Source organism: Bidens hawaiensis, unplaced genomic scaffold (assembly GCF_021521415.1).
Source record: "Bidens hawaiensis isolate Kalapana, Puna unplaced genomic scaffold, B.hawaiensis_p1.1 tig00036247_1, whole genome shotgun sequence".
Lineage (NCBI taxonomy): Eukaryota > Viridiplantae > Streptophyta > Magnoliopsida > Asterales > Asteraceae > Bidens > Bidens hawaiensis.
In genome coordinates, this window is record NW_027496311.1 from 118,717 (window position 1) to 131,822 (window position 13,106).

The 13,106-nt window shown below is 32.7% G+C and overlaps 1 protein-coding gene across 1 annotated transcript; it reads left to right on the forward strand.

Moving 5' to 3' along the window:
- The first annotated feature begins 3,241 nt into the window (after window positions 1-3,241).
- LOC143588234 (calcium-transporting ATPase 10, plasma membrane-type-like) lies at window positions 3,242-11,629 on the forward strand. The gene is made up of 32 exons (XM_077069297.1): window positions 3,242-3,370; window positions 4,232-4,348; window positions 4,431-4,470; window positions 4,550-4,665; window positions 4,788-4,919; window positions 5,022-5,111; window positions 5,197-5,266; window positions 5,349-5,419; window positions 5,510-5,593; window positions 5,680-5,757; window positions 5,840-5,911; window positions 7,043-7,126; window positions 7,235-7,317; window positions 7,393-7,501; window positions 7,645-7,700; window positions 7,811-7,853; window positions 7,927-8,010; window positions 8,124-8,261; window positions 8,391-8,456; window positions 8,538-8,636; window positions 8,751-8,861; window positions 8,978-9,148; window positions 9,236-9,295; window positions 9,367-9,531; window positions 9,612-9,728; window positions 9,802-9,900; window positions 10,009-10,146; window positions 10,229-10,329; window positions 10,420-10,600; window positions 10,675-10,874; window positions 11,386-11,489; window positions 11,583-11,629. The coding sequence occupies exons 1-32, from the start codon at window positions 3,242-3,244 to the stop codon at window positions 11,609-11,611; spliced, it is 3,237 nt and encodes a 1,078-aa protein (XP_076925412.1). The 3' UTR covers window positions 11,612-11,629.
- The last annotated feature ends 1,477 nt before the right edge of the window (window positions 11,630-13,106 follow it).

The following is a 13,106-nucleotide window of genomic DNA, read 5'->3' on the forward strand; positions in this document are numbered from 1 at the left end:
ACGGGTTTGAAAAATCTGAAATGTTACACTCCGTGTCAGTTATGTTCAACGGTCCACATCAAAGTGCGTTTGGTTCGTTTTCGCCAGTTTTTCGATTTCGACTCATTTCTCGAGTTTTTTTTGGAACGAGGACAACAAATAAAACATTTTAGTTTTTTTAATTTAGTTTTTTTTTACTTTTATTATTTTTTATTTATATTTTTAGTTATTATTTTTTTATTATTTTTGAAAAGTTTTTAATCTTAATAGAAAACCCCTAATAATAATAATGCAAAATATAAATAAAAACAAAAAATAAAAAAACTAAAATGTTTCCGCTGTTATCCTCATTAAAAAAAATAAATATAAAATATCCCGAAACTTGTTCTGACCAAAACCAAAACAACTCTTTTTTAACTGACCTATTCTGACCCAACCCATTTACCAACCCATGACCCGTTCGACCCAACCCAACCCATTTACCACTCCTACCTGAATGCGGTGGGGTTGGCTGAAGACGCATTGATTTTGTGGTGATAAATTACAATTCATTTGTCAAACGAACACATAATGAATTGGATTTCAATTCCTTCCAATTTCAATCCTATTAAAATGTTTAGATTTCAAATCTAATTCTTTCTAATTTTAAATCCTATGTAAATTACAATTTCAATTCTATTCAATTTTGTGAAACGAAACGCCCATACAAGGTTTGAATGCTAAGGTAATTAATAGAGAGAGCAAAAGTCGTTTAAAAAATAAAATAATTAAATAAATGTTAGTGAGAGAAAACGCGTGATGACATGTGATCCGCCTGTTCCACCTGTCGAGAAGCAAGAATGTCCTTCTACGTGGGTGGATGATCTGCTTCTACTTTTATTATTTATTATTATTAATTTAAAAAACTTGACTTTTCAATAATCAAATAACTAATACAAAACTCAAGTTTAAACACCAAACACTTTATTTTAAAAATGAAAAGGTTTTCGTTTTAAGTCTTACATGTTAGATAGAATAAAGGGTTTTAAGTTAAATCAGAGTATTCCCATTTATGATATGCTTCCTATTGATAATGAAATAAGATAATCGAGCCGGTCGATGGCCCGTCAACAATCCAAATAGCCTTTAAAGGAAAAAAAAAACTAACCAAAAACCATTAAGAAAAACTAATAAAAAACACAAAGCAAACCACGTATCATAGTAGCCAATTTAGCAAAAAGAATAGGAAAAATATAAGGGTGAACCATATTTATAGTTTTTTTTCCTTCAAACTCTCTTTTAGCCCGTTCAAAAAAAAGAAAAAAAATATATTACTTGATTTTGATATTTATTTATTTATGTTTTCATATTTTGCTAAAACATTAAATATATACTAAATATAAAGAAAAATTACAAATTTAGATCATAAATGCAATTATTTTATTGAATTATTTATGTTGTCATCTGCTTTTTATTTTTACCATCGAAGTGGACCGATAAGAGTCTAAGATGATCGGTTCGATGTCCAGTCCAATCCTGAAAACATTGGTTATACAAAAGTGTTCCTGAGATATTAGAAATTACCAGTCAAACTAAATTGATCGTTTAAATTTGTTTGAGGATATATGACTTAGTACAGGTGTGTCAGTTGTCATCCTTTCTAATTTATGATCATCTAAAAATAATCCTCACCATTTCATCTTCATTTACAACAATATATAGGGTTCCTATTTGTGTCGCTCCGTAAACGAAGTTAAGCCTTACAAAACCTAACTTTGTGTAGTCTTGAAACATTATGGATATGGTTCCTGTTCACAATAGAAAATCTTGTACAAGAATTAACAGAACTATTCCAAACCTTGGTGGACTATATGATGAGAGTTTCTATTAACATAAATGAAATTGATGAAAGAAAAAAGTTCGTAAATAGAACCCAATTACCAATAACAAGGAGACTATATAATTAACTTTGACAAGGCTGATCCGTCCAGGGTGGCAATAATGTTTCGTTGGCCCCTAACCATAGGAGGGGTTATATTTTTTGTATTGCTTTTTTAAATAAGGATTAAATAGTAGTCATTTTTCAAAAAATTAACTTCAACTATAAATGGAACACATACACTATCTTTTCATACACGTTTTTACACTTGTCTTCTGGTTTAACATACATGATGCACCATCTTTATATATACACCTTTAGTTTGTGTTCAATTTGAAAACGTTTTAGCATATATTAATCTAAAAACAACTAATGTGCCCGTTGATGTGTTTATATCTAAATAATAAAGAAAAGTGCTAATAATACCTCTGCATCACGTTCTCTAATTTCTTGACATCTCTAAATTATAGTAGAGTTAATACTTATTAGTAAGCTAGTAAACTCTATATTTTTGATAGGTTACTAATTATCACTTTCTAAACTTGTTATGAGTGTATAAAAAAAAGTGTTTGGGAGTATGATGGTGACAGAAATGGACAATGAAGATATATGAGGTTTATAAAAAATAAACAAAATTTAGAGAAAAAAGTATTTTTATGATTAATTAGAGCATTCACATACACTTCTCTACATCTATCATTATCTTCAAAATATATAGATTTCCTACATTCTGCATCTCCATCTTAGCGTTTAATGAATAGTAATATTGTAACTAGAGATGTACTATTCATCATCTTTAAAATACTTGTGAGTGTACAAGAAAGAAAAAAAAAACTAAAGGTAGAGAACCTGATGTAGTGTGTTAAGTAAAGTTTAGAGATAGATACAAAAGAGCTGATTTGAATACTGACGAAGAATCATACGAATGCTTTAATAGAGTTATTATCATAATACACGTAAAATAATGGAAACATGAGCTTTACCGTGAAGTTGCTGAAGAATGAGACGTGAATACTTTAACATTTTTAATTTTATAATAAAAATAAGAGGATATATATATATATATATATATATATATATATATGCATTGAGAAATTACTCCGAACTTTACACAGCTAAAAACTCGGCTTCATTAAGACGAGTCAACGACCTAAATTCCGCAGAGGATAGTCAGTCAACGTGGAAAAGAAGCAAGCAAAAGCAAAGTATATTATATTTACCGAAAGCATTTGATTTGTGTGAATGCGAAACCCTAACAACGCCTCCGTCTTACTACTGTAATCCACCAATTGATTTTGCTTTTACTTTTAGCTGACGATCACACCAGTCACTTCATTATGATTTATTATTTTTTTTGAATAGAATTGTGCGTGAGGTGTCATCTTTTCTGCGACAGTTGATTTAATGAGTAACGGCGACCGCAAGGACTTGGAGTCCGGCGGTGGAAGCACCCAAGACTACGAGTCCGTTAATGATCCCTTTGACATTCTTCGTACTAAAAGCGCTCCGGTTGACCGCCTTAAGAGATGGAGGGTATACTATACTTAATTCATCTTATGCTTTGATTGTAAAATTGATGCTGTACTGTCAATGAGGAATGTTACTTTTGATCTGTTTGTGGCTTTCAGTTAGGGCTTGTTTCTTGTATTATTTTGTTTAGTCTTTTTGTGAAAGGAGATGGTGTAGATTCTCTTAATTAGGTGTTTCTGTCATGCTATGGGATCTTATTGGTTTCTTAAGTAGTCGTTAAATACGAGACCGATAACTGTTGGGACAAGGTACTCGCAAGAGATACTTGGTCCGAAGATGTGTTTTTATATAAATCAGTCATAGTATGAAGGATTTAGGTTTTCACCAACATGTTAAAACATAATGTCGGTTTTTAGCTGAATGTTTGTTTCCTTTACTTCTTCAGAGCATATAACACGTGCGCGTTGTTAATGAATGGTTACTCTTTAGGATAGTCAAATGTTTGGAAAACGATTATTGCGCTATCAATGCGCTATGTATTGTAAACGGTTAAATCGTAAGATTCTGATCGCCACATGTAATAAAACTTTTATTTCATGCTTCTATGTTTGTACATGATATATATTGATTATTTTTATAAATCGGAAATAATCTACATTCCTATTGTTCACGTGTCATATACTTATATATTATGTTTCTTTAGTTGGTTCATGAATCAGCAGCAATGTAGTTTTGTTACAAGGGCTAACAAACAAATTAGCAAAATGTTGATACATGAACTCTAGCACTCCATGTTATGACTATTAGCTAGTGTAGCTATGTTGATTTAATAAAATACAACCATAGTGTGATCTTGTTACATCTTCACTATTTTCTTTTGCTTTCAATGCGATTGATTCATTAACTAAATTTTCGTTGATTTAGCAAGCGGCACTTGTATTAAATGCTTCCCGTCGATTCCGCTACACTTTGGATTTGAAAAAAGCGGAAGAGAAGAAAGAAATTATTGCAAAGATCAGAACTCACGCTCATGTCATACGAGTAATGCTCTCTCATCTTTATAGTTTATACATAATCTAATTTAACCTCAACTAACTTATGACCCGTTATTTGGTATTTTCAGGCAGCCTATCTTTTTCAAGCAGCTGCACAAAAAACAGATGGTATTCTTTTTGTTGATTTACATTTATACCTTTTAGGCGCCGATACTGGATTGACTTATTAACATTCTCTCGGCAACAGGAACCCCAAAAGCACCCCCAACTCCCATTCCTGCCGGTGATTATGATGTTAGTCCTGATCAGCTTGCTACAATGACAAGAGACCATGATTTTTCGGCTTTGCAAAACTTTGGAGGGGTAAGTTTCTGATAGATTCAGATTTTCTCTCTCTTTCCTTCGCACGCACACATACACACACAGAACCGTCAGCCATTTGTAATCTTGTGGTTGACACTGTTTTTCCTCCATGAACACAACAGGTTAAAGGATTAGCAGAAACGTTGAAGACAAACCCATATAAGGGAATTCAAGAGGATGATGCAAACATATTAGATAGAAAAAATGTGTTTGGGTCCAATACATATCCACGAAAAAAGGGGCGAAGATTTTGGGTACTTGCTTGTTTTCTGTGCTCTCTTTTCCTAAACTCTATTGATATTGTTAAGAATTTATATAATCGGAAATTTCAATAATGGGTTGGAATATGTTTATAGAGGTTTATGCTGGATGCTTGTCGAGATACAACCTTGATCATTTTGATGGTAGCTGCTGCAGCTTCTCTGGCACTAGGCATTAAAACGGAGGTTAGTGAGTCGGAACTTGTCACTACATTTACCCTTGTACATAGTATGATAAATTCTGTTTTTTTAACATCTGCTATATTTTCAGGGAATTAAAGAAGGGTGGTATGATGGGGGAAGCATAGCTTTGGCTGTTATAATTGTCATACTTGTTACAGGTACATCAGTGAATAACTGGTTATTTCAGTCATCATGTTACTGGCAGAAACTTGATGTCTAAACATTTTTTCTGTTTTCTAGCCATAAGTGACTATAAACAATCACTTCAATTTCAAAACTTAAATGAGGAGAAGCAGAACATACAATTGGAGGTGGGTTTTCATTAATGTATTTGTATTTTGTACAATTTTTTTTATATCAGGTATTTGGTTTTGCTGACAAATTAAGACTGCTATTTGTAGGTTGTTAGAGGTGGAAGAAGGGTGGAAATTTCAATATTTGATATCGTTGTGGGGGATGTCATACCCCTAAAAATTGGAGACCAGGTCAGGGAATATGTTTTAAGTTTCTTTTTAGTAACATGGTTTTTGTGATTTCCATTCTTGCATTTGTTGATTCAATTATAATTCAGGTTCCAGCTGACGGGGTTTTAATTTCTGGTCACTCTCTTGCTATTGACGAGTCAAGTATGACCGGGGAGAGTAAAATCGTAAGTTCCATGTATTTTTTCATGTGTTACATTTTTATGATCTTTTATTGTGAGTAACATAACGTTTTATGTGGTTGAACAGGTTACCAAAGATCACAAATCCCCATTTTTAATGTCTGGATGCAAGGTGGCTGATGGTTATGGTACAATGCTGGTATGAAAGATGATTTCTCACATCCACTTTCTTTAAAATATTTATGAAACTAGATTTTATCCCCTGTATTTACGGGGGTTGTTTTACATTATTCATTTTAATATTTATATATGTATATTTGGATTTTAATTTTATTTATTGTAAAAGGTTAATAATTAATATACTTGAGGTTTGATGATGAAATGGTTTCACAAATAAATGATATGTTATAATCCGGTTTAAAAGCTATCTGGGTTTGGTGATACCCATTACCCGTTTATTTTTTTTATTATAAAATTCTTTCTTAATTATAAATAATATCTTTTTTTAAAATAAAATAGGATATTAATTTTTAGTATATTCCTATTTTATAGGATTTTCATATCAAATATTTGATGAGATTATTTTTTAATATAATGAAATGTTATAACCCGTTTAAGAGCTATCTGGGTTTGGTGAGACCTTTACCCGTGAATTTGGGTCAAATGCGTGAGAAGCCTTCATTTACAAATAAAGCAATCTGATGGCTTGAGAGAATGGTTGTTTTACATTTTTCGTTTTTTAATACTTATTTTTGGGATTTTAATTTTCTTTATTGTAAGAAAATTAATAATATACTTTAAGGTTTGATGATGAAAGGGTTTCATAAATAAATGATATGTTATAACCCGTTTAAAAGCTATCTGGATTTGGTGACCCGTGACCCCCGCTTATGTTTTTTACTATAAAATTGTTTATTAATTATAAATAATATCTTTTTCTTTTTAAATTGGATATTAAATTTTAGTATATCCCTATTTTGTAGGATTTTCATATCAAATAATTGGTAAGATTAATTTTTAATTTAATAAGATGTTATAACCCGTTTAAGAGTTATCTGGTTTTGGTAAGACCCATACCCATGAATTTGGGTTAAATCAATGAGAGTCCTCCATTTAAAAATCAAGCAATCTGGTGGCTTCCATAAAAACGGGGAGCAACCACATCGCGACACGTAGGATTTTAGGGTTTTCGTTTATATATATATTATAGATCTTTTCAATTTTTGAGATTTTAGAAATTTAATAACTTTTTCGTTTTCTCATTTTCGTGATGACTTTTTGAATCTTTTTCTATATGGACATAAAATTATGTTTACTTGATAATTTTTAGGCGACTAGTGTTGGAATAAATACAGAATGGGGATTGCTTATGGCCAGCATATCAGAAGATAACGGTGAGGAAACACCATTGCAGGTTAGCTTTCGGGTCAAACTTCTTTATTGTAATTGGCAATAAATAAGTATTTTTCATGACTACAAAAGCATTCAAAGTTTTGATGTATTGGCAATTGACCTTTACCAGGTGCGTTTAAATGGGGTCGCAACGTTTATTGGTGTAGTTGGGCTTGTGGTTGCTGTGTCAGTTCTTGTCATCCTTCTTGCTAGGTAATTTAATATCAAGGCTTTATAACAATACTTTTTACTGCTCTTTCTAGCTCTAAGATGATTATTTTCTGTTAGGTTTTTTACTGGACACACGAAGGATGAAGAGGGAAAAGTAGAGTTTATTGGTGGCAAAACTAGTCTTGGGGATGCTATTGATGGTGCAATCAAGATTTTCACTGTTGCGGTATGTATAATGATTGTCTTTGGTGATTTTTGAGAACTGAACAAACTGCTGGTTTGTACTTTGAATGTGACCTTGGTGCTAAAATGTAAAATAGTATTTGTACTTGTAAAGTTTACAACTGAAAAGTTGCAATTGAACAACAGGTGACGATTGTTGTTGTTGCGGTGCCAGAAGGGCTTCCATTGGCTGTCACCTTAACGTAAGTTTTCTGTTATTGTGTACCAATATGTGGTTTTCTTTCCTGTTATGTGAGATTTACTCATTTTCTTTTGACACATTAGTGGTTGACCTGTTAATCATGTTATACAGGCTTGCTTACTCAATGAGGAAAATGATGGCTGACAAAGCATTGGTGCGTTTGATATTTCTTTCTCAAAAACTCTCGGGTTCCGATTTGTTTTTACTTTAATTTGCTTAATTTGCAGGTTAGGAGACTATCTGCTTGTGAAACAATGGGTTCTGCGACTACAATTTGCAGTGACAAAACTGGAACTTTGACATTGAATTCGGTGAGATTACTTAATTGTTTATTTCTGATTGTGTTTTTTTTTTCCATTATTTTGAAAGATAAAAGTTTCTTCATTTTAAGTCAATGCATTAACATGCTTTTTGCTTTTTTCAGATGACTGTGGTTGAGGCTTATATATGTGGGAAAAAGATTGATCCACCAAACAACACGTCAGAGTTACCAGCAGGGGTTACATCTCTTCTCATTGAAAGTGTAGCTCAGAATACAACTGGCAGTGTATATCTGCCTGAGGTAAGTAAGGTTTTTAAATACTTTTCAGAGTATGTCATGATTTGTATTTCTGTAGGTCTAGTGTTTATCATCTTATTTTGAGGATGAAAATTTCACTCTGCCGGTTTATTTATTTGTTGTGTTTATAAGGGCGGCAAAGATGTTGAGGTTTCTGGATCACCAACCGAGAAGGCCATTCTTCAATGGGGTGTTAATGCAAGTTGCTCATTCACACATTATATAGTTTTTTTTTGTATTATTTTTTGTATCTGATTTATTGTTTTGTAATAATTGCAGCTTGGAATGAATTTTGAAGCTGTCAGGTCAGAATCTTCAGTTATTCATGCATTTCCATTCAACTCCGAGAAAAAACGAGGCGGTGTTGCGGTGAAACGGGTAAATTGTACAGTCTTTCCAATATTCATATCTACTTTCAATAAACCTAATATTCTTTTGAAGGTGTTATGCTTCACCTGAACTATAAATTTATTTCTTTGATTTTTATTACAGCCTGATTCTCAAGTTCATGCACACTGGAAAGGTGCAGCTGAAATTGTCTTGGCTGCTTGCACAACATACATGGACAGTAACGAGCAGCTTATTCCCCTTGATGATGGAAAGGTGTTTAGTCATTTGCAAGTTTATGAATTGAATGCTGTTTCTCTTATGAGTTATGATTTCTGAATATCAAGGATGAATTTCATATGATTCAAAGTTAATTATTCTTAAACTTGCAGGTGGAATATTTTAAAAAGGCGATTGAAGATATGGCTGCTAGAAGTTTGAGGTGTGTTGCTATTGCCTACCGACCACTGAAAGGAGAAACTGTACCAACAGATGAAGAAGAGCTGTCAATTTGGGAATTGCCTGAGGGTGATCTTGTTTTGCTTGCAATAGTTGGTTTGAAGGTGTGTAATCTTCTGATCAATTTATTAATGTATGGGGTAAAGTTACTTAGACAACATCAAGTTTTTAATAAGTGGTTTGCATTGTAGGATCCTTGTCGGCCAGGTGTGAAAGATGCTGTCCAACTTTGTGTAAAGGCTGGTGTGAAGGTAATTATTGTTATATTATTGTACCTGTTATTCATGTGCAAACAGTTGTTAGTTTACCTTAATCAATGCAGGTGAGAATGGTGACTGGGGACAATCTGCAAACAGCAAAAGCAATTGCATTAGAATGCGGAATCCTTGGGTCAGATGCAGATGCTACCGAGCCAAACTTAATTGAAGGGAAATCATTCCGTGCTATGTCTGAGGCACAAAGACTAGAAGTAGCTGATAAAATATCTGTATGTAGTTTCTCAATGAAACCCTAATATTTGTTTTGCATCTACTTTTACATTAAGTTGTACGTGTGTATGGCCCACAGGTGATGGGGCGATCATCTCCTAATGATAAACTGTTACTTGTGCAAGCCCTAAGGAAGACAGGACATGTTGTTGCTGTTACTGGAGATGGCACAAATGATGCCCCTGCTTTACATGAGGTAATTCAAATCCTTTTATTATTTGAAATCAGCATCACTTTTGATATGTTATTAACAAGTGTTTGTCTTGTAGGCTGATATTGGTCTTGCTATGGGGATTCAAGGCACTGAAGTGGCAAAAGAGAGTAGTGACATCATCATACTGGACGATAATTTTGCTTCAGTTGTAAAGGTGATTAGTTATATTTTTTTTACTTCTAGTTGGATCAAAATAAGTTTCAAAAGCATAAAACCGGACTTTACATAGAAGATTAATATGTTTCTGCTTGTCACATAACAGGTTGTTAGGTGGGGAAGATCTGTATATGCAAATATACAGAAATTTATCCAGTTCCAGCTTACTGTGAATGTGGCTGCACTTGTAATTAACGTTGTGGCTGCAATTTCCTCTGGTGATGTCCCTTTAAATGCGGTGCAGGTATATGCATACATCTTGTTTAATTATTTTACGCCAAAATATGGAGTCAAATTTATATATATATTTTTTAATTTTTGTTTAGCTCCTTTGGGTGAACTTGATCATGGATACTCTGGGTGCACTTGCACTTGCTACTGAACCGCCAACTGATCACCTCATGGACCGCCATCCTGTTGGCCGCAGGTTATTTTTAGCAACAATATATTAATATTTGTTGTTTCATCAGCTAGTTATTATTTCTGTTTCACGTAACTAATTTTATTCTTTTCTCAGGGAGCCTCTTATTACAAATATCATGTGGAGGAATTTGATTGTACAGGCTCTTTATCAAGTGACGGTTCTCCTTGTACTCAATTTCCGAGGCAGAGAAATTTTGCATTCACAGCATGACCCTAATGAACATGCTACTAAAGAGAAAAATACTCTCATATTCAACGCCTTTGTCTTTTCTCAGGTAATTATTTCAAATTATGCTAGATTTTATGTTGAGAATTGACTATAACAAGTTACTAATTATTGTAACTGCAGATATTCAATGAGTTCAATGCACGGAAGCCTGATGAATTGAATGTTTTCAAAGGAGTTACTAAAAATCGTTTGTTTGTGGGCATCGTGAGCTTTACTGTGGTTCTTCAGGTCATAATCGTCATGTTTCTTGGAAAGTTTACTTCAACCGTAAGGCTGAGCTGGCAATTGTGGCTGGTGTCTCTTGCAATCGGGTTTTTCAGGTAAGTTGTATTTTGAAATCACTCCTGTTGACACCATAATAAAATAGGTATCTTTCTTATGTTCATGAAAAAGACCTTCAAAATAATTTTGGTATATTAATCTCAACTTGTCAAAAATATACAAAATAGTGAACTAGTTTTTGTATATTAAAGTCCTTTAACTTGTCGAAAATGCATTTACTTTTGTTAACTCTTAATTTTGTAAATTAAGATGATATACTTTTTTCATTCTATTTTTTTGGTGTGTGCGCGCGCAAAAATGTTTGAATTTTAAGTTTTGACAAATGTTCAAAGAGTTGGCAAGCCATTAATATAAAAAAGAAATTCATAAATACTTGCATTGTTGACAAGTTTAAGGACAATACATACACAAAGTTTAATTTAGTAAATTTATTTGTGTATGTATAAGTTACTAAAATCAGGTTGAAAATATAGTCATTTTTTTGTATTAACCATAAACTTTTCAATGTTAATGATTTATCTTATTTGTTGTTTTTCAATTCGTCACTAGTTGGCCTCTTGCGGTTATTGGGAAATTTATACCAGTCGCTGAAAGGCCCTTTGGGGATTACTTTGTCAAACTGTTTGCATTATGCATACCGCTTGGAAACCGTGGTACGTTTTAGGACATAATTATATAGACAATTGTGATGAAAATAGATGGTTACAAGTTATAAACTTGTTTTTGTTGGTTTGTTGTTATCACAGGTTCATCTGGTAGAACAGATGAGGAATAGAAGTCTGTTGGAGGGGTGAGTTCTTATGGCGTTTTAGTTCTGGAAATAAATGAAAAGGCTAACATCATGTTACATATAATAGTATGATTTTGAAAGCTCTTAGGTTTAGCTCAACAACTTCAAGTTTTTTTTTCCTTCCTTAAATGGCTGGAATTATGTTTGTTTTGCAAGTTAGGGGCTTGCTTTTTTATTTGAAATATTATGACCTTTTTTTTTTCTACATTTTATCGTTATACATGACTGCATGGCATGAAAATCAGGAATAGCTTATTAAGTGATAAATTTGAACGGGGATAACTGTATAAGGGAATCGAAAATAGGTTTAATTTAATTAATAATTAATATAATTTTTAATATATTTAGGTGCTGTTTGTTTTTTTAGAGGTAAAATGTCTGCAGTCTGCGGACCACATCTGCAGACATCTTTAACAGAAGAGGTGGACCAAACCTCTGCACTCTGCAAGAAGAAGACTGTTTGTTTTTTAACGTCTGCAGGCTACAAAAACTTTCAATACAAGCTCTATACCAAAAACACAAATTATCCAGCAACAATTAAAAATCTATAAATCCAAATTTTATACTTATGAACTAGCAAATTATAAAACTTACATTAACAATTTTCCACGTGAATGTTTTTTCCTCCAAAAGTTTCAATTGTTTTCGAAAGTAGATAGTTCATACATAATGAATGAAACGAGCCAAAACTTGAGCTTAAAACAACTCACAAGCCAATGACATAAACCTAAACTTTCTACAAACCTTTTTCAACTAAAAACTTTCTATAGACTTTTTATAATCCTTAACTTTCTAGAAACTTTTTTCAACTAAAAACTAAAAATACTTGAACGATTATGCAAAATTATAATTGAACCAAAAAACAAAAAAAATACTAATCAATTAACAACTCAATTGAACAAATCAATTAACAAAAACTTAATAACTTAATTGATATCTGATGGAAATAATGAGTTTAGAAGAGGATGGAAGACTATGGTCCAAGTCTGTACCAAGTAAAGGGCGCGCAGACCTTTTTTAATGAAACGTCTTCGAAAAAACAAACAGTCTGCAGAGGGCAATGTTTGCGCGTGGTCTGTGTGCTGCAGACAAAAAAGACCAGGAAGATCTTTTGTAAAAAAACAAACACCACCTTAGTCTACATCTTTTTGTTAGTCCTATTTTCAAATTAATTAGCATTAAAAAAAGAAAAAGAAGTGCTCATTTGGATGCTCTGTTTAATCCATTAATTGGTGGATCTGATTAGATTTCAATTTCTAGACTTCGATCCTAAACCGCCTCAATAACCAAACCAATCAAGACGACAATTTGGTCAGATTGATATTTTATAATTTAATAATTTCTTAACGTTGCCATGTCGTAATTAATAAAATCAACGGGGACAAAGTTGGTTTTCTTGCGTGCCACTTATTAAATATTGGATGACTCGTGTTGATTCTAGTGAAATCTAGATTTTGATTTCCGTCTCTAATCTATTGAA

What these genes read in the sequence shown, in the direction of transcription:
- LOC143588234 (XM_077069297.1), top strand. Translation starts at nt 3,242, where the DNA reads ATGAGTAACGGCGACCGCAAGGACTTGGAGTCCGGCGGTGGAAGCACC. An exon ending in CACTAGGCATTAAAACGGAG is followed by an intron (nt 5,112 to 5,196) that starts GTTAGTGAGTCG and finishes CTATATTTTCAG; the next exon opens with GGAATTAAAGAAGGGTGGTA. An exon ending in CCATTGGCTGTCACCTTAAC is followed by an intron (nt 7,701 to 7,810) that starts GTAAGTTTTCTG and finishes CATGTTATACAG; the next exon opens with GCTTGCTTACTCAATGAGGA.